Source organism: Eucalyptus grandis, chromosome 8 (assembly GCF_016545825.1).
Source record: "Eucalyptus grandis isolate ANBG69807.140 chromosome 8, ASM1654582v1, whole genome shotgun sequence".
Classification (NCBI taxonomy): Eukaryota; Viridiplantae; Streptophyta; class Magnoliopsida; order Myrtales; family Myrtaceae; genus Eucalyptus; species Eucalyptus grandis.
In genome coordinates this window covers 2,329,983-2,356,942 of record NC_052619.1, presented here as the reverse complement: position 1 = coordinate 2,356,942, position 26,960 = coordinate 2,329,983, and the positions used below count along the sequence as shown (strand labels likewise).

The 26,960-nt window shown below is 38.9% G+C and overlaps 2 protein-coding genes across 2 annotated transcripts; one reads left to right on the top strand and one right to left on the bottom strand.

Annotated features, from left to right (window-relative positions):
• Positions 1 to 2,566: 2,566 nt before the first annotated feature.
• Positions 2,567 to 21,050, bottom strand: LOC120286495 (caffeic acid 3-O-methyltransferase 2-like). The gene is made up of 4 exons (XM_039298736.1): positions 20,836 to 21,050; positions 3,417 to 3,730; positions 3,089 to 3,156; positions 2,567 to 2,869 (listed from the first exon to the last, which is right to left on the bottom strand). Exons 1-4 carry the CDS (start codon positions 21,048 to 21,050, stop codon positions 2,567 to 2,569), a joined length of 900 nt encoding a protein of 299 aa, XP_039154670.1.
• A 3,671-nt stretch (positions 21,051 to 24,721) lies between these two features.
• Positions 24,722 to 25,738, top strand: LOC120286492 (caffeic acid 3-O-methyltransferase-like). The gene is made up of 2 exons (XM_039298733.1): positions 24,722 to 25,122; positions 25,342 to 25,738. Exons 1-2 carry the CDS (start codon positions 24,722 to 24,724, stop codon positions 25,736 to 25,738), a joined length of 798 nt encoding a protein of 265 aa, XP_039154667.1.
• The last annotated feature ends 1,222 nt before the right edge of the window (positions 25,739 to 26,960 follow it).

The following is a 26,960-nucleotide window of genomic DNA, read 5'->3' as shown; positions in this document are numbered from 1 at the left end:
TTAGAGCTTCACAAAAAGATCTGATGGAGGGCTCGCTCGCTGGCTCGTCCCTAAACGAACATCTCCAAATCCTCTCTGTTGAAGAGATCATCTCTCTCTAGCTCCCCTGATTTCCACCTCTCTTGGTTTAACTTTCCTTTGCTTTACGAATATTGCTTCGGTCAAGCTATGCAATGATGAATTTGCTTTTGTAATAAGTTTTCAGGGGCGACTTGCTACCAAGAAAACTATGATGAAATACCCTCTCTCTTGTTTCGAAAGGCAAACTTGATCTCGATCGTTGTTGGACTCTCGTTTAGCTCTGCATTTTTCTTCACAGCAGCCCTTAGAGATTTCTTAGGAAGAAGAACGTCTCACCCAAAACTAACTAGACTATAAATCATATATTTTTTGAGTTCAGCCTGCTTGTACAGGTTAATATCGTCAGACAAACTGGACAATCTAATCGTAATCTTGTGAATGAGTGGCTTACATTCTCTAATGAACGTCTGCCAGAGATTAAGGGAACTCCAATATGTCTAACAGGTGATTTCCTTGCATCACCCTGCAAACTGTCATGAGATCTTCAGCAAAAACATAGACAATTCAGCTCAACTTTGGCGCAAAAAAGGACTATTCTATATGGTTTCACTCTAGCAGCAACATTTAAGCATCCGAGAGCCAAACATGGGTATAGATAAAATAAAAAATTTATGGACAATATTATAAGCACCTCACTTTTTAAAAATTAATATCATAAAAAAAACATTGGATCAAAATTTAGAAACCACATCGAATATCATATCAAAGTTCAAAGATCATAGTGAATGAATTTGAAGTTCAATTATGATATTACGTTGGTGAGATATAACATAATTTTCATTCCATGCCATTTTATACAACATTAATTAAAGTTTAGAAGAAGAAGAAGAGTTAATGGAAGTCTTTAAGGACACTAAGAGCACGTTTGGTAGTCTTTAAGGACACTAAGAGCGCGTTTGGTAACGATTCAAGTCTTTAAGGACATTAAGAGCGCGTTTGGTAACGATTCTGTTCCTGGGAACAAATTCTGATAAGAAATGATTATTTTTTATTCTATTCCCGGGAACTAATTCTGAATAAAAAAAACGCGTTTGCTAATCAGTACAAAATTTCTGATTCTGGAATAGAATTGCGTTTGGTATCGTGTTCATTGATTATGTTTCAAATCAATTTCTTTTTAATTTTTAAATAATTTTTATAATTTTTTTCCTTTTTCTCTTTTCTTTTTCTTTTTTTCTCCTATTCTTCTTCTTCTTCTTCAGGCCGGTGGGGCTGGGCGAGCCACAATGAGGCTGGGCGGGCTGGCCACCAGCGAGGCTCGGCCTCGCCAGATCTAGCGAGGTCGAGCCTCGCCGTACCTCGCCTTGGCCTAGCAAGCCTCTGGCGAGCTTGCCGAACTGTTCTTGCGGCGACCGGCAAAGTGGCGGACAGCGTGACCGGCGGCGGCAAGCGGCGGTAGGCGGCGGCGGGCAATGGTCGCGGGATGGTGGTTGATGAAGAAGAAGAAAGAGAAAAAGCAGAGTTTTGATTCTCAATTCAGATTCTGGAACAAGAATCACATTTTTTTTTTTATTCTTAATTCTACTCCTAATCTGTTGCCGGGAACAAAAATTTTACCAAACATGATTCTGGGCTTAAACTGATTTTGGGAACAAAAAATCAGAATTTGGCCATGTTTGGATGGTTTCCAAACAAGGCCTAAACATAGTTTAAAAATATATAGAATCTAAAAAATTTGCAAAAGAGGGAGAAAAAAGTGAGAAAGGTGGCATCATGCCGCCATCAATTCATCACTGCCAACCTCAACCGTTATAGCTGCTTGGCAATTATATAACTAATCGACATAAGTTATATAATTAAGAAATCATAATTTCAAAATTTGTGAATATAAACAATTTATTTTCGATAATATGGGCTTATTTGAATGCAAGCAAAATCTTTCCATGGGTTTGAATGATGTGCATTTAATTTCATTTTTTTATAACAACTCGAGCTCAATCGTAATTAGCCAGCTACATGGAGAGAATTAGCACAGCAACTCATCGTCTTGGGTCCCTCACTTAAATCCAGGTTCCATACCGTAGGAATTGAATTCACAACCATTGACTCCTAAGCTAAAAGTGTAAGAACGGCATTGCCACTAGGTCAATTCCGTGGGGGCTATTTATTTTCATCTTTCAAACTTGAATGTAAATTTTCACCACGCATAAATCATGATAATCATAATGTCTTGCCGGCCTTGGAACCATACAACAATTTTCGGCATTTGATCATTTCGATCCCTGTTAATATCTCATGGTCGTCCTTTATGTTATTCCGGCTCTTCCAATTGCAGAATTGGTAAGCGTAAGCCTTCTTGCATTTTTATTACAACAGAAACAAATGGATGATGAAGACCATTTGCATCAATGCGTACTAGGAAACAATTCTAGAAAAGTTGAAAGCATAACAATAACAGTTTTATTCAATTGGAAATCCAAAGATGGACACAATACGACATAGCGCAAGGCAAGATCAATGCGGGGAGGATTTTCCGGCAAGCGAATTAGGCGGTTTTATATAGCTCGAGCGCCCACATGTTGAGGACCTGGCAGCCCACTTTCAGAGAGCTGAACCCGGCCGCGCGGGCCACGACCTCGACTTCCCTCAGCGTCCGATCTTTCCCTCCAGGAGTCAAGGCCAGCATGACCATGTCGGAAGTGAAGGTGGCCCGGGTCACTAGGTCCGTCCCTGGGGATTCCGGGCAGACTGGGTCTATGATCACCACCTTGCCCGATGCCGGCAACGCGTTCCAGCATTTCTTCAGGAGCTGTATGAGGAACTCGTCCGTGCAAATATGGAATTGCCACTGCAACAAACAGCAAACAATCAAAATCAATCAAGACTCCCGATCGCCAATCTGTCCTAAACAAAATGCTCGTACATTGGAACTGTCTTATTAATGCAAAATCAATTAAAATCAATTAGAGAAATATTGTTCAAATAAATTACAAGTTACGTAATTTTACACGTTTCTTTTCATTTCATTTCCGGGAGCTCGAGTACTAAACAATTAATCCAAAGTAACCTTCGCTAAGAGGATGTCTCCTTTTGGGATGGGATCATCCACAAAGCTCCCTCCTACATGCTCCAAACCTGCCATAAAAAAACTAGTTGTCTCATTTCGTCTTCATTGCTTCATTAGGCATCCTTAGAAGGGCCAACTGTATATAGGTGACATAGTTATAGGAAGAAGGCAATCAACAGGTAGGGAGCAAACGAGGTGTTTTTAACATGAATTGAAATGAATTAGAAAGGTTCAATCCGTTGAGAGAATTAATCTATGGAGCATAATTTACATTGAACTTTGTTTGTTTATAGAGGAAGTAGGAAATTTTAGTTCGAAAATCAATTACCAGGATAAGAAAGCCCATTTTTGACAACATGGGGTAGGTCGAAGTTTATCCCCCGGAGGTAGGGGTGCTTGGAGAGTATAAGCTTAAGGCATTCGCCAACACCGCCGCCAACGTCGACGACTGTTTTGGCATTCTCGAATCCGTGGTAAGTGTCCATGATTTTGCCCATGAAAATGGCAGACATACACTTCATGGTATTGTTGAAGTGGTTGTTGTACCTCGGGTCTGTCCCGGTGTAGTCGAAGAGGGTCGCGTTGTTCGCCAGCTTGAAAGGGTCACCTTCTCCTTGAATCACTGCATCTTTTAAGTAAAACCTACAGGGCAAGCATTCATGTACAAACCCCAATTACCAACGTATCCGCCTTGTGATAAAATATATATATATATATATATATATATATATATCTTCACTCTCTAATATTGTCAATAATTAATGCGCAAACAACCATCCAATCAAAATATTCATTTAAAGTGATCGCATCTTGTTACTGTTAAGGTAATATATATATATATATATATATATATATATAGAGAGAGAGAGAGAGAGAGAGAGAGAGAGAGAGAGAGAGAGATGAGATAGCTAGTATAAACACCTAGAGGGGGGGGTGAATAGGTGCACAAACAATTTATCGAAATACGGAAGCGATTCTTAGCAAATGATAGAAAGGAAATTCTCTCTTGATTATAAAAATCAAATACGATCGAGGTAGAGAGAGTGAGGAAGAGAAAATTGAACACAGGATTTATAGTGGTTCGGCTTATTCCAAGCCTACGTCCACTCTTCCGCACTGACAGCCCACCGGCTGGATTTCACTATGATCAAAAGAGAAGTTACAGCACAGCTTTGCCTTGATTCCATAGTGTAGATGTTCTACCACACCTCCTCAAGGTTTCTCACAAATATAGACTCTCTTTTGTATACAAGTATTCGCTCAAAGGAATTGTCTAAACAAAAAGGAGCTTCAGACTTTGGAATTCTTCTATCGCGCATACCTCGAACAACTAAGAACGTCTTCCTTATATACTCCTTTATGCCATCATACCCGTTGGCACTTAGCAAAGGAATTCCTCCAATCTACCCGTTGGACGGAATCAATTAGGAAGATTGTTCGAGCTATTAAAGGAACGTGTTGATAGCCCATCAATCATGTTCGCCCAAACAATCAGGATCTTGGTTTCCATAAGTAGAACCTTCCAATAATATTTAGACAATCATCGAATCTTCAATCATCGAATCAATCTTGATCAATCAAAGAATTCTGATACGTCTTTTCTAGCCACGTGATCTTCTCCAGATGATAAGGTTAAATCCTTAACGAAACATCCAGTTCTGGATAACCTTTCTTCAACGGATTAGAGACTATCAATGAGGATAGACTATGAGTTTTGAGTCGGCTGTCCGGAGGTCTTCGACTTTAAATAACGAGTCTGCAAACCTTCAAACTAGATCGATAGAAACGTTTTGTCAACTTCAAAACACTTCAAGAAGATTTCTCCAACAATCTCCCCTTTTTGATGGTGACAAAACTTTCCTGCAGATTTGGATAACTTTGACCTGCAAAACATTTCTCAAACACATATGCATATCTTATAGAGATAAATGGCTAAAAGAATAACACTAGAATCTGCAACCACAGAAAATAGGTTAGTCTAGTATATAATAAAGCCATCCATAAGATATCAATACACGTTAATATAAGCAGTCAAGTCCAAGTCAAGTCCAAGTCTAGTTCAGTTCTCATCTAGATACAAAACAAAGTCAAAGTCTATCAAACAGAGTTTAAACAACAACACAATCCAAAACAACAGTTAAAAGTTTAATGATTGAAAATTTAATCAAATCTAGCATCTCTCCCCCTTTTTGTCATCATTAAAAGGGATGAGATGAAGTCAAGATTGCTTGGGAACGCGGACAAGCTGGAAATCTTCCATAGACTAAACGATGCCTTCTAGCCTTTTAAAGTCTTCCTTCAGCTGTGCAATCTCCTCACTCTTGGCATTGGCCTGATTCTAAACAGAGAGGGCTTGCATCTTATCATTCAATGAATCGGAAGAAGCTTGACTTTCATTCTTCAAGCTTTGAACTTCGCATCCCAAGGCATAAATTTGACCTCGCATTTCCAAGAGAATATCCATGATTCTGCGAAAATCTGCTCCATTATCAATCGAGTACTTGCTTCGGCTCGATCTGATGGAGTAAATGCAGACGATGGTAGATCAGCATAATCTCGCAGGTTTGGCGATGAAGCTTCATGACCTTCCTCTAGAAATTGAGATGCATAAACATTCTCTGGGTCTGCAGGTGAGCGGCTGACTCCTTCACTTGCATCAGGATATGAAGACTTCACTCCTTTCTCCTGATCTCCCCCTGTTTCCATGCCTATAGGTGGAGAAGAGATTTCCTCAGGTTCTCCTTCTTCTCTTCTTTCTTCTTCAGGTCTTTCTACCTCTGCTTCTTTTTCAGCTTCTCTTTCTTCTTCTTCCTTCTCCTCTTGCTTCTTTCGTCATTTGTTCCGATTCTTTCGTGGAACAGGATGACTTAAATTCTTCAAAGCCATTGCAGAGATGGTGATGTCTTCGTCATCATCTTCATCCTCAACGAGGAGAGCTCTTCTTCTCTTGGATGGAGCAACCATGGGCTCCTTCCCTTTTCTCTTAGATGCAGAATAGATTTGATGAGATTTGGTAGGAGTCTTCTCCTTGAATTTCTCCAATTCCTTGCTCAGTTCCTTCAGACGCATTTTGGTCACCATTTTCAGTCCTACCACCATATGATCGCATGGTCGAACACAAAAGATTTGTGGAGGCTGAATATTCAGATGTCCGAATAACTTTGTAACAAGGCTTGGGTAAGGAGTTGACCTCTGTCCTTCATCATTGCTCTATACATGTGAAACATAACAAAGTGTGAGGAGAGAAAACCTTTTTCCAAAGAGAATGGCATACATCGCTTGGCCTCCGAACTTGAAACATCGGTCTTGGAGGTTGACTTCGATCGGAGGCAATTAATCACAATCTTGTGAAGCAAGATGTTGAATGCACTCATCCTTAAGTAGGTGATCTTCTCATCTGTTCTCCTGTCCTTCACCAGTTCAAGTGTGGCTCGAGCAAAGGAAACTTTGATCGGTTGATATTTTCCTCTTTCAACTCTTAACACATCTGCCAGCATATTCATATCCACAACATAATCTTGGTCTTTAACGCTGAAGGAGAATCTATTCGCATCCAAAAAGCTAAGATTTGAATAGAAATATGCAGTTAATTCAGCATAAGCCTCTGTATTGTCGAACAGAACTTTTCAAGTTGAAGATGATTGAACTTTTCCCTCAAGTTCACATTCACAAAGCATCCGAAAATCAAAATCCACACTCCTAGGGTTTATTACCCCACGCTTCAGCAATTTCGAGTACGAGATCCTTTTGTTCCTTGGATCTGAACAAATCTCCCCTTTTTCCTTGAATTTCAGCCGCAATACCCATTTTCGGTTGAAATAGGCTGTACAAATTGTCATCATCATTCCCATCTACAGGATTCGGCCCCCAATCACGAGGATCACTTGGGATATTCGCAAGGGTTTCCTCAGCCACCCCTTTACGAGCAATTCCCAAACTTTCCATTTTTCGCAGAAAAATATATTCGTTCCTATATCCTTTGTCTTTAAGAAAGTCATCAACATAGTTCAAAGGAGTACGAGTTCCTTTTAAGGCACGATATAGCTTGTAAATAAAAGCGGGCTTTTGAACTCTTACGGGGTCTGCATCCTCGATGATTTCTTCATGATGTTGATGAACAACGCCTTGAGGACTAGATGGTGGAGAATGACGCTGCTGAGAATGTTGTGGGCTCGCTTGCTGTTCTGGATTCACTTCTTCCTCAGTAAGATCGAAGTGCGTAGGCCCCTCACTCATTCGCCGTGGTCCCCTGCTTGCGATTCTCGAAGACTTTCTTGAAGATGACATCTTTCTCGCTTTTGGAAGATTCCTTGCTTGACTTTCCCAGGAAAGATGACAACTTTTGAAGATTAAACAAAGAAGACAAACGGGAATGGAGGATCGATGCTTTCTAGGGTTTTCAAGAGTGAAGTGAAGAGGAATCGACAGTGCACGATCGGTTAAAAAGAGAAATAAATGAACCGTCACAAAGGAAATAAAAAAATGCCTTTTCAAAATAACTGTCTTCTTCCGCAAAATAGCTATTTCAAAAATAACTTCCTTTTTGAAAATGAAACGATGTAATATTTACGTCGATTAAATATAGCAACAATTAAAACACAGTCGACGATCGTACCTTTTAAGATAAGTTTAGAGAGAGAAAGACTTACAGTCTGACGATCGTGCCAAGACTGTCTTTCAGATAAAGTCTTGTAAGTTTGAGTCTGAAAGTCTTTAGACTTTGATATTCTCATACCTCAAAATGTTGAGTCTGGAATGGATAGATTAAAATTGATTTTTCTCCAAAGGCTTTGTGAATATATCCGCCAGTTGATTCTTTGAGTCAACAAATTGAATTGAAATATCTCCATTTTGAACATGGTCTCTAATAAAGTGATGTCGAATCTCTATATGCTTTGCTCTTGAATGGAGAATTGGATTTTTGGTGAGGTTGATAGCGCTGGTGTTGTCGCAATTAATCTCCGTGCATGAGTCTTCAATTTCAAAGTCTCTTAGCTGTTGTTTTATCATAGAATTTGCGAACAGCAGCTTCCAAGAGCTACATACTGCTTCGTTGTTGAAAGAGACACGAGTGCTTTGTTTCCTTGAAAACCAAGACACTGCCCCTGTTTCCAAGCAACGGCAAGTTCCCGAAGTGCTCTTTCTATCAACTCGCAACCGGCCAGATCTGCGTCAATACCCCCGGAAGATTAAAGTCTCCTTTCTTAGGATACCAAAGACCGATGCTTGATGATGAAGCAACGTATTTAATGATGCGTTTCGCAGCACCGAGATGAGATTCTCTAGGATCCGATTGAAACCTAGCACGAGATGCAAACACTCAACAAAATGTCGAGGTCTAGAAGCGAAAGATAAAGAAGTGATCCAATAATGCTCTGTACAGCTTTTGATCAACTTTCTTCCCTTCTTCATCTTTGTCTATCTTTAAAGAACTTGACATTGGTATGTCCGTCTTTTTGCACTTTTCCAGTCAAACCTTTTGACAAGATCATTAACATATTTTTCTTGATAAATAAAAGTTCCTTCCTTCAATTGTTTTACTTGAAGACCAAGAAAGAATGTTAACTCTCCCATCATACTCATTTCAAACTCATCCCGCATAGACTTAGAAAATTTCTTGCCTGAGACTATCATTAGAGGATCCAAAATAATATCATCCACATATATTTGAACAAGTAAGAAACTTTTGTTTTCCTTTTTGATAAATAAAGTCGTATCTACTTTACCTTTGACAAAACCATTTTGTATTAAGAACTTACTTAATCGTCGTACCAAGCTCGAGGTGCTTGCTTTAAACCATACAAAGCCTTTTTTCGCTCCGAAGACGAGTCTGGGCTCTTTGGGTCTTCAAACCCTGGTGGTTGTTCCACATAAACTTCCTCATGGATAAATCCATTTAGGAAGGCGCTTTTGACGTCCATTTGGAATAACCTGAAATTCTTATAACAAGCAAACGCAAGTAATAGTCGAATAGCTTCTAACCTTGCTCTTTTGGAGCGTAAGTCTCATAATAGTCTATTCCTTCTTCTTGCGTATATCCCTTGGCCACGAGTCTTGCTTTGTTTCGTACGATTTTTCCTTTCTCATTCATCTTGTTTCTAAACACCCATTTAGCTCCAATAACAGTTTTACCTTTTGGTTTGGATGTTAATTCCCAGACATCATTAATGTTGAACTGTCTGAGCTCTTCTTGCATATCTTCAATCCAGCTTTCATCAGATAAAGCTTCTTCTATGCTCTTTGGTTCAATTTCAGAAACGAGAGCCACAACACTAGACTCTTCTCGCCTTTTGGATCTGGTGCGAATTCCTTCATTAATTTTGCCGATTATAAGATCTTTGGGATGACTGGACTTATGCTTCCTGTTACTTGTTGATGTATCTGGTTGATGATCTCTCTCTTTATTTAGATCTTCATGAACAACCTGATGCTAGTTTTCCAGAGTCTGAGATGCTTCTTGAGTTGTAGACTTTGGAAAGTCTGGAGCAGGTTCAGACTCTTCTTGATGAGTCTGACTTGATTCATCTTGTGTTGAGTCTTGAAATTTGACATTCATTGACTCCTCCACAGACTGGCTCTTCTTGTTATAGACTCTGTAGGCTTTGCTTGATGTAGAATATCCAAGGAAGATACTTTCATCTGATCTTTCTTCAAACTTACCAACTCGATCTTTTGCATTTTTCAATATAAAACATTTGCAACCGAATACATGAAAGTATGAAACAATAGGCTTCTTATCTTTGAATAACTCATAAGGGGTTTTCGTAGAATAGGTCTTAAGAAGACTCTATTGATGATATAGCATGCTGTTGAAACAGACTTCAGCCCAAAATCGTGAAGAAATCTTACTTTCAATTAAAAGAGTTCTAGCCATTTCTTGAAGAGATCTATTCTTTCTTTCCACACCTCCATTTTGCTTTGAGGAGTATATGGAGAGGAGAACACATGCTTAAAGCCGATTCATCACAGAATTTTGTAAAATCTTGATTTTCAAATTCACCTCCGTGATCTGTTCTTATACTAAAGATAACACATCCTTTTTCATTTTGAACCTTTTTAGCAAATTTTTCAAAATACGAAAAGGTTTCGGACTTACTTGCAAGGAAATATACCCAAGTAAAACGGGATTAATCATCAACAATTACTAGGCAATATTTCTTACCCCCAATACTCTGTGTTCTGGTTGGTCCGAAGAGATCCATATGCAGCAACTGTAGTACATGATTAGTAGAGACATGATTTATTGGCTTAAATGAATTTCTTACCTTTTTCCCCGAAATACATGGAGTGCATGGATCGGTCTTTTGGTATGGCAATTTGGGTAGACCTCGAACTAGCTGCTTTGATGAGATTTTGGCTAATTGCTTCATGTTGACATGACCAAGTTTTTTGTGCCATAAGCTTGCTTCGTCTTGAATTGAGATAATACATTGCGATTCATTTGATTTCACATCCAAAAGATAGATATTTCCATGTCTTCGACCCATGAAAGACGAGTAGAGTCTTTGCGATTCGAACATGTTCCTTCTTGAAAGAAGATCTTGAAACCAGTATCACACAATTGACTAATCTTTGAGAAGATTGTAATTGAGTCCTTCCACTAAGGAAACATTACTTATTGTGAGAGTTCCAATTTTCACGGTTCCAAATCCCACAATACTTCCTTCTTGTTTCCTCCAAATGAAACTTTTCCACCATTTACTTGAGCAAGCTTTATAAAACAATTTGAGTCTCCTGTCATGTGTCTTGAGCATCCGCTGTCAAGATACCACTTTACCTGTTTCTTGACGGAGACCTGCATTTAAAAAAAATCTCAAGCTTTCTTTGGTACCCAAATTTTCTTGGGTCCTTTGGTGTTAGTAAGATAAACAGTATTAGCCCATACTTTCTTAACAGGTTTCCATACCATAGGACACTCTTTTCAAAGTGATCCGGACTGTTGCACTTTGAACATCTGAGAGCATTTCTTCCTATAGGTTTTATAAAAACTTTCTTGAAATGATTTTTGTAAGCCTCTTTCGAGGGTCTTTTCTTAATTCTTTCTTTTACTTTAGGAAAATCAATCAAGGGAATTGTTTCTGCTGACATACCTAGACCATACTTATTGAAGTAAGGTCTTTGAGCTGAAAGAATTTTTCAAGTTTCTCGGACCCTATTGAAAATTTCTTTGAAATATTTGATAAGTCTGTTTTTAAAAGAGCATTTTCTTTTAAAGGATTATCTTCATTTTCTTTAAGAGTGGAAACAGATCAAGTCTAGACTTTTAACTCTTTCTACTAAAACATTTTCCTTTTGTTTTAGAGCTGAGTTTTCCTTTTCCAGTTCGAAAATTCTTTTGAGAGAAGTCTTAAGACTAAAACACAGTTCATCAATGTATTTAGAAACTTTGACAGGAATTTTAAAATTACTTGCCTCAAATTCACCGTCCGAGTCGATCCAGTGCGAGTCGATTGTGCCATCGGACATAGATTAGCATATTCATTATCACTTTCTTCACACTCTGTATCACTCCGGGTTTCGGCTTTGAGAGCTTTTCGGAATTTTTCAGCTTTTCCTCTCTTCTTCTTCGAAGAGGACAGTTGGGTCCGATGTGTCCCTTTTTCTTACATTCAAAGCGACTACATCTTTATTTGGTTCCTCATCATCAACAGACTTGTTCTGCTGTCTTTGAAAGCTTTGTTTCTTTGAGTTGAACCTTCTTCCTTTTCTATTCAGTTTTCTGAATCTTCTTATCATGAGAGCAAGCTCCTCATCGTCCATATCATCTTCAGAATCTGTATCATCAGAATCATCATTTGATTTTAATGCAATGGATTTCTTACCTTTTGGATCTTCATCTTCATTGATCCGTCCCACTTCATAAGACTGAAGAGTTCCAATCAGCTCGTCGACAGATAGTGGCATAATTCTTTGTGTCTCTCTTATCGAAGTCTTTATGTGATTCCAATCCTTGAAGAGTTCACGCAGTAGCTTGTTTACCTTCATGGGATCAGAAATTGGTTAACCTTGATTTTCAAGACCATTCACAATATCTGTAAAACGACTAAACATGTCAGTTATAGATTCTCCTGGTTTCATTCTGAAGGCTTCGTATTGACCGAGAAGAATATTGATTCTTGTTTCCTTCACTGGGTCTGTTCCTTCATAGGTGATATGCAATCTGTCCCAAACTTCTTTTGCTGTCACACAAGAAGATATTCTATTATATTCAGTTGGTGACAAAGCACAATATAAGGAGTAAATTGCTTTTGTATCAAGTGCTTGTCTCTTGACTATCTCTTCCCCGAGTCATTCCGGTCTCATCGGTTTCTTTCCCTCTTTCGGACGATGCGGTGGTAGGAGTAATTCCTTTTTCTACAACGTCCCATTCCGAGGATCCTTTGATCGTAGCAAAGCTTTCATCTTGTTTTTCCAGATGTTGTAATCTTTTCCATCAAAGTAGGGTGGTCTGGTATTGCTTTGCCTTTCCATCAGCCCTGGTGCTAGCATACTAGCCATGGATCTTTAACTCTGAAGTAAAACACTTCAAACAAAGTGAGTACACGAGCTCTGATACCAATTGAGATAGCTAGTATAAACACCTAGAGGGGGGGTGAATAGGTGCACAAACAATTTATCGAAATACGGAAGCGATTCTTAGCAAATGATAGAAAGGAAATTCTCTCTTGATTATAAAAATCAAATACGATCGAGATAGAGAGAGTGAGGAAGAGAAAATTGAACACAGGATTTATAGCGGTTCGGCTTATTCCAAGCCTACGTCCACTCTTCCGCACTGACAGCCCACCGGCTGGATTTCACTATGATCAAAAGAGAAGTTACAGCACAGCTTTGCCTTGATTCCACAAAGTGTAGATGTTCTACCACACCTCCTCAAGGTTTCTCACAAATATAGACTCTCTTTTGTATACAAGTATTCACTCAAAGGAATTGTCTAAACAAAAAGGAGCTTCAGACTTTGGAATTCTTCTATCGCGCATACCTCGAACAACTAAGAACGTCTTCCTTATATACTCCTTTATGCCATCATACCCGTTGGCACTTACCAAAGGAATTCCTCCAATCTACCCGTTGGACGGAATCAATTAGGAAGATTGTTCGAGCTATTAAAGGAACGTGTTGATAGCCCATCAATCCTGTTCGCCCAAACAATCAGGATCTTGGTTTCCATAAGTAGAACCTTCCAATAATATTTAGACAATCATCGAATCTTCAATCATCGAATCAATCTTGATCAATCAAAGAATTCTGATACGTCTTTTCTAGCCACGTGATCTTCTCCAGGATGATAAGGTTAAATCCTTAACGAAACATCCAGTTCGGATAACCTTTCTTCAACGGATTAGAGACTGTCAATGAGGATAGACTATGAGTTTTGAGTCTGGCTGTCCGGAGGTCTTCAGACTTTAAATAACAGAGTCTGCAAACCTTCAGACTAGACTGATAGAAACGTTTTGTCAACTTCAAAACACTTCAAGAAGATTTCTCCAACAAGAGAGAGATGAAGATGACTCTTGTTGATGTGCTTGATGCATTCAATAGCCATCACATTACTTCTTCGAAATTTTTTATGGCATTCTCATATATTCAACAGAAATTTAACTTCAAATATCAAGCTAATCAAATTTTGCATGAGATGGGAACGGCTATTATTGCATGAACTTAACTAGCAAACATGGTAAGCCTCACAAAACGTGATAGTCCGAATTCATTTATTTACGTACCACGATCTCAAGGAAACCTCGTCAAAGATTAAAAGCAACCATGGCGCCATGCTAGCCCCTTCCTCACTCACGTAGTACTTGCTCAAGGGGCCCAGCCGTACATCCTCTCGGCCGCCCGGCTTTGTCCCGAGTGAGGGTGCACGAGAGGAAAGAGAAGCTGGCGAGCAAACACGGGATGCGGTCGATGGTGCCACCGGCATCGGGGTTCTTGATGGAGAGCCGAGACGCAATCTGGGTGGGCGAGAGCGAGCGAGCTCTCAAACAAGAGCTCGAGGATGCCAAGCTCGATGGTGGCCTTCGGGACCAGGGAATGCACGAGATCATGTTTTGTTTGAAAGCGAACAAGTACTCTTCGTCTTCTTGGGCGGTAGTGACCGCTAGGGTTTCGTCCAAACTCATGTTTCCTGAATTTTTTTTTTTTCTTTCTTAGGTTCTTTTCAATCCGCACAGCAGGAGAGATTGCGCTTTGGAGTGGGAAGTGGAGAGAAAATGGCAAGTGGAAAGGACTAAGAAACTGTTTGAAAAGAGTGCGACGATGGAGTCGCTTTTATAAGGTAATGATGAGCCGTGTGCCATGCTAGGTTTCACAGGTTTTTTATTTTCTCTATAGAAAAAATAGGCTTTCTTGCCCTATCATATTCTGAGATTTTATGCACGGAGAATTACAGAGTACCGAATCTGGATAGATATGGATGTGTACTGTCGTTACCCTCGAAAAAGCATAAAAGGCGCGTTTGGAAACGATTTTGTTCCAAAATGTTCCAGGGAACAATTATTTCTATTCCGGGGAACAATTTTTTACCAGAAAGACGCGTTTGGTAAACTTGTTCCGGGAATAAAAAAATGAATAGAAACACGTTTGGTAAATTTATATTCTTTTTTTGTTTCTTTTATTTTTAAATATTTTTATTTTATTTTTCTTATTTTCTTTCTTATTTTTCTTCTTTTGGCCGTTTGCCGGCCATGCAAGGCCGGCGACCAGCCGATGGGGGCCGGCAGCCTCGCCGGTGGTTGGGCGAGCTCGGCCTCGCCAGATTTGGGCGAGCTCGAGCTTGCCTAGCCAAGGCGAGGTCGAGCCTTGCCCGCGTCGGTGACGCTCGGCCTCACCTTGGCTGGGCGAGCTCGGCCTAGCCCATATCCGGCGAGGTCGAGCCTCGCAAGGGGCCGGTGACACTCAGCCTCGCCGGCCGTCGACGGCGATCGCCGGCCATGGCCGAGGCTGGTGACCGGCCAAAGAAAAAAGAAGAAGGAAAAAAAAAAGAGAAGAAAAGAGAGGAGAGAAAATTTGTTCTTCATAAGTGTTTCGAAACAAAAAAAAATAACTTTTTTTTTGTTTCTTATTTTTGTTCCAATTTTGTTTCAGGAACAAAAAAAAACGGATTTTGAATAAAAAAGCAAACAAACGCATTTCTGTTTTTTTTTTTGTTCAAAACTCGCTTTTTGCTTAGGAGAGAACCGGTAGATTGATCTATGTAAGTTTTAACGAATTGCCAATATCCTGTCAAAGAAAATAGGCTGTTTGTTATACACACCACGTCTTGTGCGATGTCGTAGTTATTATTTTGACGTTATAGCCAAATACCGCTGGTCTACCATGGAAAGATAGTAAGCCACCAAATCATATGCAATCTCCTCCTTTTCTTCTCCCAATTACTCTGACAACACGCTTTTATGGGTTGGTACAATAGTAGATTCTACCGTTCTGCTTCAAGATTGTACCCTAAAAGAAGACTATACCCTAAAAGATAAATAAAGAAGAAAATTAATAACACATTTGGTAACGATTCTATTTTCGAAAAAATAATTTTTCTAATTCTATTATGGAAATAATTTTTTAGCAAAAGAACGCGCTTAGTAATTATCCAAAATTTCTATTCTTGAGATAGAAATGCTTTTGATAGGATTCTTAATTTTTTTTTGTTTCTTTTTAATTTTTTTAATACTTTTATTATTTTTTCTTTTTTTTTTCTTTTTCTCTTCTTCTTCCTCGATGCCAGTGACTAGTTGGGTGAGGTTCGACAAGCTTGTCGAAGGCTTGCTTGGCCCAAGCAAGTCTTGGCCTCGCCTTGGCCTAGTGAGACTGAGCCTTTCCTAGCCATGGTGATATGGCTTGGCATCGCCGGGGGTTGGCAACACTCTAGCGAGGTCGTTAGAGGTTGGTAACGCTCCAGCGAGGTTGTCGGCCATGGCCAAGGCTAAAACCAGCCAAAAGGAAGAAGAAGAAGAAGAAGAAAAGGAAAGAGAAGAAGAGAAAAGAAAAAAAAAAATAGGAATTATTTTAGGAATTGTTCTGGGAAACAAGAAATAACTTTTTTTTTTTATTGATTCTATTTCAAATCTATTTCCGGAAACAAAAAAACTAATTTGCTTCTCCAAAACGTTATCTTTAACCGCATCATCAACTTGCTTGAATAGATAAGATTTATCTCTAGAATAAAAATTCATAATGAATCATTTCAAAAGGGTTAATATTACCAAAAATTTCAACCCGGTACACCAAAAATCCCAAGACAAATTCGACCTCTATTAATTTTTGTTAAATTTATTATTAAATTACTGAATTAGACGGGTGCACAAGTTTGGGCTTTCACTCTCCATTTATCATAAGTGTATCAATTTTGATTTTTTCGTGATAAAAAATTAATTTGAGATAAATTTGTCACGTGTGTATTTGTTTGTAATTTTTCAAGATATTAACTCTTTAAAAAAAAAAATCTTGCTACTTTTGTCCAATAGATAAAATTTCAAGCGTTTTTTTTTTTTTTTTTTGCCTTTTTTTGGTGGCTAAGAGTGCTAACTTATCTTTTCTATTTACAATATTATCAATATATACATAAAGAAAGTCCCTCACTGTGTTCTTTTCCTTTTCTCTATATTCTCTCGTAAACTATATTATTGTACAAACGCAATCGTAAGTTCGCACTAGTTATAGTATGATCATAAGGTCCCACAATTCATAATATGATTAAAGAGTTTCATGCTAGATTTCACCGGTTCTTTATTTTTTCTATAGAAAAAATTGCCTTTCTTGCCCTACCATATTCCGAGATTTTACGCACGGAAGAATCACACAGTACGAGATACGGATGGATATGGATATGTACTGTTGTTACCCTCAAAAAAGCATGAAAAGGACTCGCCTTCCGCTAAGGAGAGAACGGGTAGCATTGCTCTATGTAAGTTTTAGCGAATTGCCAATACCCTACCAAAGAAAATAGGCTGCTTGTTATACCCATCAGATCTTATGCGATGTTGTAGTTATTATTTTTACGTTATAGCCAAATACCGCCGGTCTACCATGGATAGATAGCAACTATCGCAGCCACCATATCAAATGCAATCTTCTCCTTTTCTTCCCCCGACTGCTCTGACAACACCCTTTTATGGGTTGGTACCCTAAAAGATAAATAAGGAAGAGAATTAATTCTAGGAGCATAGATTTTTCTTATGGAATATGCAAATCGAATTGAATCCGATTCGTTTGGCCACCTCTATTCATCCTAATAAGAACCCGGCACCCTATAATGGGATCATATAGCCCGTCAGCACCTAGGCTTTACTAGTCTACACAATCAAATGTGAAAATCAAAGGTTTTACAATTGATAAAATAATAAACACGAGACTTTACTTGACAGTAAATTTATTATATGTGGGGATGGTAGCTTAGTGGTAATTAGAACTGTTACCGTCGAAGTAGCAGCTCTCCAAGTGGAAACAGTAACGATCACATGGTACCGGTGCATAGAGAAAACTTTTTAAAGAATACGAGCCACTTTCTACTTTTTTAATTTGGAGATTCGATTTTCGTCCAAAAATTCCGATACCAGTTGGTGGACATGACGTTGGTTGAGGGTGACTTGAGGTCAACTATACCGTAAGAAGAAGTAAAAAGAAAAAAAGAAAGCGCAGCGGAAGTTACAAAATTTATTGTAAAAAAAAAAAAAAAGCCTTAACACTCTTTTAATTAATCTTAGAATGTCTCTACACAAATGAGAAGATAAGTAACGTGTAATAGTAGAAGGAAAACTAGAAATACTTGGAATAGACAAGTACTAGCAAATGCGAAAAAAGGCTTAATTTCTATGATCAATTAAAAATTCTCTACGTTAAGATTCATTCTAACTACTTGCAAGTTGCTAAGCCACAAATAATACATTTGAAATATTATGAAATAAAAGCCGATTATTGTGAAATATGTTCTCCATCAGGATGTCGAATGAATAATTATCTGGTACTAGTCACTTCCTGGCCGTTCTTGTAACCGCTGAGCAGGTGTATTGCACCTCCTTGAGCAATCGAGAAAGAAAGGATTTCTCATAGCAACCCTAATTTTTAGTCCCGGAGTCGAATTAATTATCGAAAGTCAAGTTGTATACATGAGTGCGACACATCCGTTATTCAAAATCATGATCTAACCATTCAATGTAACTTTGAGATGGCCAAAACCCACGTGATATGGCAGAATCCTTGTTTGTTATATGGGGATTAAATTGTTTGAGTGTTTTTAAGAAAATCATTCTAGTCAAAATATTTATATATACACCTCTTTGATTTTCCCCTTTTTGCCCTTTAATCTAATTTCAGATTGAACCTACTTGCAAGCTTGCAAATCTACGTAATCGTACCTTTTGAGCTAGTTTGTTTCCATTTAAAGCAAAAGTACCTTTTCTTTAATTCTCATCAAAGTCGAAACTTTAAAAATATAAAAAGATTATAATCGAACCTATGTCATAAACGTAATTGTCAAAGTGCGTGTACCATGAAATTAAGATTAGTGAAAGAAAAAATAAAAATGTAAAAGAAAGTTGACCTGTCACATGTAGGAGCGATTTCTCTGGCTGTGAATGATCCTTGTTCAAAATCAACTATGTTTTCCCACTTAATCTAATTTAAGGGGCCCTAGTCTGACACCATAAATGTGAGACTTCATTCGACATATGTGGATATTTATAAGTGAGAAGATTAGGGGTGGCGCCATAGGCTATTCAGGTTGGGGACAAGAAGGTTATCTTGGTTGTTGAATAAAGGCTACAAGGTTTTATAGGTGCAGGCGGTCGTGGAACGAAACATGTGATAATGCCCTTACATAGGTTTATAGGCTATTCAAGGTTCTCCGGTGAGTCAAAAAATTATTCAAAAATCATAAACTTAGGGCTTGTTTGGCAATGTGCCAAACAGTGCCTGATTATGATTTTTTGTTCCTAGAATTAGTTTAGGACGAGAATCGCGTTTGGTAAAATTTTTGTTCCCAGGAACAAATTGGGAAGAGAATTGAGAATAAAAAAAAATAAGATTCTTTGTCCGATAATCAAAAAAAGAATCAAAACAGTGAAACTCTCATTCTTCCCTTCCGTCATCCCGCGATTGCCGTCCACCATTGCCCGCTGCCATTCGCCGCTGGTCGCCGGTCCAGCGAGCTTGCCGAGGCTCGCTAGGTTAGGGCGAGGTCCGGCGAGCTTGCCAAAGGCAAGCCCGCCATCAGCGAGGCTCTACCTCGCCGATCTAGCGAGGCTTAGCCTCGCCGGTGGCCAGTGAGGCTCGTCGGCAGCTAGACGAGGCTTGCCTAGCCTTGCCAAGGCTTCGCCTCGCCGGTGGCTGGGCGGGCCTTGCCCAGCCCCATCGAGGCTCGCCCAACTTTGTCGGTGGCCAGGCTGACCTCGCCTAGCCCCGGCGAGGCCGACTTGCCCATCGGCGAGGCCAAGCCTCGGTAGGGCTAGTGAAGCCTCGCCTAGCTGCCGGCGGAGGCTCAACCGATGAGGGCCGGCGACGCTCGGTGAGTGTTGCCGGCCCTTGTCCGGCCGATCACCGATCCGGCAGCGGCCACATGAAGAAGAAGAATAGGAGAAAAGCGAAAAAAAAAAAAAGAAAAAAAGAAAGAAAAATGGGAAAAAGTAAAAAAAAAATATTTAAAAATCAAAAGAAATTAATTTGGAACAGAATCAATTAGTACAATATCAAACGCAATTCTATTCCAGAATAAAAAAATTTGGACAGTTACTAAACGCGTTTTTTTACTCAGAATCAGTTCTTGGGAATAGAATAAAAAATAATTATTTCTAGTCAGAATCAGTTCTCTAGAACAGAATTGTTACTAAACGCGCCCTTATTGTATGACAATCAATTCAATTTTAAATATTTCAATTTTACCAATCTAATGCCAAATATGTTGGCAACTCAATAGTTTAGTCCCAAACTTTTCACTTATTTTAATTTAGTTCTAAATGTTTTGATAATTTACCAATCTAGTCATGAACATTTTAACGATTTGTCAATTCAGATCTTCTAGCCAATTTTGGTTGGAAATTGTTGGTTTGATTGTCTAGGCAACGTCGGCCATCTTACGTGACAAGGTTAGCACTGGCATGGATAATTATGTATTTTAAAAAAAATTTCAAAATGTTCTAATGATTTTTACTTTTTCTTTTATTTCTTTCCTTCTTCTTGTAGCCATGTCACATAGGATGTTGGTTGCACAATAGGTTTCAAATCTTTTAGATAATTTTCCTCATAGTGATTGATCAATTCACCTGCAATGTGCATTGTAAGGGAATGAGATTGTACGATGTTACCATCTAGAGATTGAAAATGCTTAAAGTGAAGAATAAAATGCAACCGCCCACAAGGTTGGCTTAGGACGCGTTTGGTAACGTTTCTGTTCAAAAGAAGTTCCCGGGAATAGAAACAAAAAAACTATTTCTGTTCCGGGAATAATTTTTGAACGTAAGAACGTGTTTGATAACTGCACAAAATTTCTGTTCCTAGAATTGTAAAAGAACAAAAACACATTTGGTAAACTTGTATAATTTTTTTGTTTCTTTTAATTTTTTGATATTTTATTGTATTTTTCATTTTTTTTCCTTTTTCTTTTTCTTTTTCTCTTTGGCCGGTTGCGACCACCGCCGTGGTCGGCGATTGGCTAGGCGATGTCTAGTGAGCTTGCCAAAGGCTAGCTTGGCCCCGACGAGCCTCGCCAGCCACCTTCGAGGCTCGGCCTCGCCCGGGTGGTGCAAGGTCGTTCTCACCTGGCTTGGCGAGGCCCGACCTCGTGCCGGCTGGGGAGGCCGAGCCTTGCCGTGGCCGCGGGAGGCTCAGCCTCGCCTGGGCTGGGCAAGGCGAGGCTGAGCCTCGCACGACCACGACAAGCCTTGGGCCGACAAGCCTTGTCGTGGCTCGGCCTCTTCGGGGCTGGCGATGCTCCGGCGAGGTCGTCGCCCCTTGTCTGGCCTGTCGCCGGCATCGGCCATGGCCAAGGCCAATGACCAGCAAAAGGAAGGAGAAGAAGAAGAAAAAGAAAGAGAAAAAGAAGAAGAAAAAAAACGAGAAGAAAAAGTATTTCTCGGAAGTGTTCTCGGGAACAAAAAACAAGTTTTTTTCTACTTCTTGTTTATGTTACAAATTTGTTCCTGGAAGCAAAAAAAATAGATTTTTTTTGTTTCTGAGAACAAAAGTGTAAACAAACGAGTTTCTTTTCTTTTTTTGTTCCCCGGAATGAAAGAACAAAAATTGTGTTCCGGGGAATAGAAACAAAAATTTGCCAACACCCCCTTAGTTTCATTTAAATTGTATTTAGTTTGAAACATGTGAGTGTCTATGTATCTATGGTTTAATAGAAAATCATAAAAAGCCAAACGCTATGCTAAGAGATCGTGGAGATATGCTGACCAAACTTTGTTTTAATACGAGTTAAAAAAAAAACAACTGTTTTTTAAAGATAGCAAACTATATGTAGAACTACTACTTACCAGTTATAGTTCAAACAACTCTCTTGTTCCTTGATACGGATATAGATAGCCTATGACTTGAAAAAGTGAAGCTATCTCAGTAGTAACTTTAGCCTTCTGGTGAATTGGATAGCTGCGAAATAGTGTTCATCATTTTCTAGATATGATCAAATTTGGTAGAATGTTTTTAAAAATTATCAAACTACTACAGTTATAGTTCAAACAACTCTCTTGTTCCCTGATATGGATATAGATAGCCTATGACTTGAAAAAGTGAAGCTATCTCAGTAGTAACTTTAGCCTTCTGGTCAGTTGGATAGCTGCGAAATAGTGTTCATCATTTTCTAGATATGATCAAATTTGATAGAATGTGTTTAAAAATTATCAAACTACTACTTACCAGTTATAGTTCAAACAACTCTCTTGTTCCCTTATACGGATATAGATAGCCTATGACTTGAAAAAGTGAAGCTATTTCAGTAGTAACTTTAGCCTTATGGTGAATTGGATAGCCATGAAATAGTGTTCATCATTTTTTAGATATTATCAAATTTGATAGAATGTTTATAAAAATTATCTTGTGTTTTTTGTTCAAATTCTCAGTAATCAAGTATTCTCTAAAAAAGTTACCATACCTACTTTTTTTAACTTTAGAGTCCATCAATAGTATGTGGACTGCTTCGTTTATTTTTATGAACTTACTATGAGTAACGTTGCCTATATAAATTACAAAAATCAATTTGGGACCAAATTAGATTAATAACTGTCAACGTCATAATCATGTATAAGATTTTTTATTTTTTGGCAACTAAGCTAAATCTGTTAAATTATATATTTTCGAACTTAGATATATATATATATATATATATATATATATATATATATATATTTGATCACTTAGGAATTTTGTACATGAAACTTTTTAATCATATTACGAATTGTGGGACCTTATGATCATACTATAACTGGTGTGATCTTACGATCGCATTTACACAATAATACAATTTAGGAGAGAAAATAGAGCAAAGGAAAAGAACACAGTGAAGGGATTTTTTTTTTAATGTATATATTGACAATATTGTAAACATAAAAGATAAGTTAGCACTCTTAGCCACCAAAAAGGGCCAAAAACACTAGAAATTTTATCTATTAGACAAAAGTAGCAAGACTTTTTATAGTGTTAATATCATGAAAAATACTTGTGGCAAATTTATCTCAAATTAATTTTTGATCAAGAAAAATCATAAATTGGTACACCTATGATAAACAAAGGGCAAAAGCCCAAACTTGTACATTCGTCAACTGTTATGTATCATTCAACTCAGTAATTTGACAATAAATTTAAATAGAAATTAACAGAGGTTAAATTTGTCTTGGGATTTTTTGGTGATCAAATATTTATTTGAGATAAATTTTTCACAAATGTACCAGGTTGAAATTTTTGTGATATTGACAATTTTTGAAATAACTCATTATGAATTTTTATTTGAACCCACCCTGCTGTGGGTGCGCTAGCTCGGGTGGACGTCCCCATCCCGCTTGGGGGGGTGGTGGGGTCGATTCTCTATGTGCTCAATTTGTGTGACTTAAGTGTGGCGTCGTGGGAGGTGGGTCCCTGCGTTAGCGTCATCCCGGGTTTACGTTGCTGGTTGCTGGCTGTACGGCGGTTTCTGGGTCATAAAAAAAAATTATTTGAGAGATAAATATTAAATGATCTATTCAAGTAGGTTGATGATGCGGTTAACGATAACATTTTGGAGAAAAAAATTAGTAGAGAAAAAAGATGAATGATCTCTTGAAATGTATGGAAAGTTTACTAGTTCAAATTGAGGAATTAGAAACCACGACATCCTAGAGAGGCGATCTCCTGTGGCTTTTGTAAGTCACGTCATATCAACTTGCAATTGACAAAAAGTTCAACGGTGGATACTTTTGGTCTCCCAAAAGTTTGCGGGTTTCATGGATCATTTGAGAAGTCAAGTTACCTTTGTATCCCGAGTGAAAGAGCACTGATTTTCTTTTGTATTTGAACCACCAAAGAGTGGGGGTTAGGGATCACCGTCTTGGTGGCCATTATGGTTTGGGCTATCTCTCTCTCACGAAGGGGAGGAATTCGAATCCTCTCACGGTCGCTTGAGATCTTAAGTGGGACGCCGGGGGTGGTGGGTCTCCCGCTTATGTGTCTCCCCAGGTTTACTTGCCGGCTACCGGCTGTACGAGTTCCTGAGTCACAAAAAAAAAAAAAAAAAAAAAAGTGGGGATTAGGGCCAACAACACCGTTTGAAATTAAGTAGGTTTGGATTTGACATAAACGAGATGTCATAACAACAAAAACAATAAAAATCATGTTTTACACGGATTGACCCAATTAAGCCATTTAGAAATGTATAGGTGCGCTTAAGTTAACTATTTAGGATATTAATTTTTTTTCAATGTGACTCAATTAAATACATTTAATATTCGTATTTCAAGATTTTTTTTTTGTTTATAGAGTTTATCAAGAAAACACCCACATCAAAGAGAATAACTAATGATAAAAAGATAATTTTCACACGAAAGTCGTTAAACATAAATAGTAACTCAATAATACACTTTTGATTAATGTTACATAAAAATAGTTATATCATCTAAGAATGTGTAAACATAAGCTATTGTGTTGAACGTGTTTTTCATGTTTACATGTACAACATAGATTTTTAGATAGGTTAATGTATCATGTATTATCGCCATTTGATCTAGTGATACATTTGATAAATGTTTAGTCATGTTGTGAAGTGTGATTTCTTATATTAAGCATGTCGTGTGACATAATAAATTATTATGTTTGAGTTGGTAATATTCATGTTATACTCTTATTTCAACACAACAAGATAAATATGAACAGGTGCATCTTTTCCTATACATCTAGGGCAGCCGCTTCACGCCTCCAAAGTAACTCTGGCCCTGCATAGCTTACATTAACAAATGCATTTGGCCTATATGTCTAGGGCTAAACGCTTCAAGAAAGAAAGGACCAACTTCAACCGAATTTATAGAAAAACAAAAAAGTGTGATACCAAAGCCCTCCAAGTTCTCCAAGCGTGCTCTATAAATGTAAAGGAAAAATCGCACTACCACATCGTACACAGCATCTTCGATTGGCATAAAGCCAGAAGAAAAGACAGTCAAAAGAAAAAGAAAAAAAAACATGAGTTCAGAAAAAGCCCCAGTCATTACAACTTCCCATGAAGATGAAGACATTTTGAATGCCTTTGAGATCCCCTCAATGGCTTTTGTTTCCATGGTCTTGAAAGGCGTCCTTGAGCTGGGGATTCTTGAATTGCTGGCCAAGTGTGGCCAGCTCTCTCCGTTGGACATTGCGGCCCGGCTCTCCATCGACAACCCGGCTGCGCCAGACATTCTCAACCGGATGCTGCGGCTCCTCGTGAGTTACTCCATCTTATCATGCACTCTCGTGGAGGATAAAGGCGGCCGCCCCCAGAGGCTCTACTGCCTTGGGCCTCGGAGCAAGTTCTTTTTGGACAACAATGGAGCTTCTACTGCAGCACTTCACATGCTACAACAAGACAAGACTGTCCTGGAATGCTGGTTTGTGTGTATATAACCCACGAATTTTTACCCACCCGTTAGTTGCTCTCTTGGTCGTAAAATAGAATCAGAAAACCCAATTTCGATAGATCAACCGTAAAAAGGAAGGGATACAAGCAAAATTTTCTGGATACTCGAGGAGCGATTACGATGTTGTTCTATGGACGTGATTGCTCCAGAGAGCACACTGACAGTAAATTTTTGTTGCGTTCTCTGTAGGAACTACCTTAAAGATGCAGTTAAGGAAGGAGGGGCAGATCCTTTCACCCGTAGGAACGGCATGGGCTTGTTCGATTACATGGGCCGAGACGCGAGATTGAACGACCTGTTCAACAAGGCGATGAGGAACTTGTCGGCATTTTACATGCCCAAGATCGCTCAGCATTATAGCGGGTTTTCAAAGGCGAAGACGGTCGTCGATCTGGGCGGTGGCGTCGGCGAGACCCTGAAAACCATACTCTCCAAGAACCCCCACATCCGCGGCATCAACTATGACTTGCCTCATGTGATCGCAGCTGCTCCTCCCATTCCTGGTAAAATCGATCCCAATGTTATCGAAGGTTTTGTGTGCATACGAACCGTAATGAGAGCTCGCTCGACTTCATGTTTCACATAACCTTAATTTTTTCTTTTCTGGGTTAACGGTCATTGCCTTAGTACGATTACACAATTATATATTCGTTTGCAGGTATTACTCATGTTGGAGGAGACATTCTAAAGGCCGTCCCTAAAGCAGATGTCCATTTCATGAAGGTCAATTGATTTTTTTCCGTACCATTGAATCTTCTAATTATTCAAAATCAGCTTGACTGCTAATTGATTCGTTTAACGACAATTTTAAGAGAGACACGAGGGGTTCCAGTATTGTAAAAACCAAGTAAGTACGATGTTTTGAGTAGTCTACCTATTTAACAGTGGGTTCTTCATTGCGGGGACGATGAGTTCTGCGTGAAGGTGCTCAAGAATTGCTGGGAGGCATTGCCGCCGACGGGGAAAGTGGTGATCGTGGACGAGGTGGCCCCGGAGTATCCTGAGACCGACATTGTGTCACAGACCACGCTCTTGATGGACTTGAACGCCCTGAGGATGACCGGGGGCGGGAAGACCCGGACGCAAAGGGAATTCGCGGACCTTGCCCGCGCCTCGGGATTCCATGCCCCGAAATACGTTCTGCGCGTGTACAACCTATGGTTGTTTGAGCTTCACAAGAAGATGTGACGATCGCAATGGTCGATGGCTTCTTCTCAGTTTGATGATGGCTTCACTACGTTAACACCATTGTCTCATGTTGTCGACAAGCAGTGGTTTGGTCCTTCCAAATAAAATAAGAATTTCCCCTTTCTTTTTGGACTTAGAATGTGTGTCTTAGCGACAAATCCATTCTCACGCAGTAAATCTAATAACCATGGTTGTAGGTTCGGGTCATTTTTCCTTGGCAGACCGGTTGTTTTTGCGTTATATATATCGAAGTAAAAGCAACAAGGTTTTGATTTGAATAATTAGACTATTCTCAAAATGACTATCCTGGGTCAACGGTTTTGAAAATGGCGAGTTTATATATATATAAAGTGTAACATAGCCTACGTAGCTACCAAATTCAGGAGAAAATGATCAAACTCTCCACCCTTAAATGCTACCAAATTAAACTTTGATATCGCCTCTTAAAAGCTGGTACAATTGATGATTTGCAACTAGTTGCTAGATTCACATTGTTGAAAATGTCCTTTAACAACTAGGTACATATACTCTTTATATACATGTGATCTCACTTCATCTAATTTTAATTTTTGAGTTGGACTTTCTAATATGTACATATAAATGGCATTGTTTGGATTACT

Coding starts and splice junctions, on each gene's coding strand:
- LOC120286492 (XM_039298733.1), top strand. CDS start 24,722: ATGAGTTCAGAAAAAGCCCCAGTCATTACAACTTCCCATGAAGATGAA. Junction 25,123..25,341: donor AAGACTGTCCTGGAATGCTG/GTTTGTGTGTAT, acceptor CGTTCTCTGTAG/GAACTACCTTAAAGATGCAG.
- LOC120286495 (XM_039298736.1), bottom strand. CDS start 21,050: ATGCCGGCGACAGGCCAGACAAGGGGCGACGACCTCGCCGGAGCATCG. Junction 3,731..20,835: donor GTCGGGCCTCGCCAAGCCAG/GTGAGAACGACC, acceptor CTTGCCCTGTAG/GTTTTACTTAAAAGATGCAG. Junction 2,870..3,088: donor GAGACATCCTCTTAGCGAAG/GTTACTTTGGAT, acceptor TGTTTGTTGCAG/TGGCAATTCCATATTTGCAC.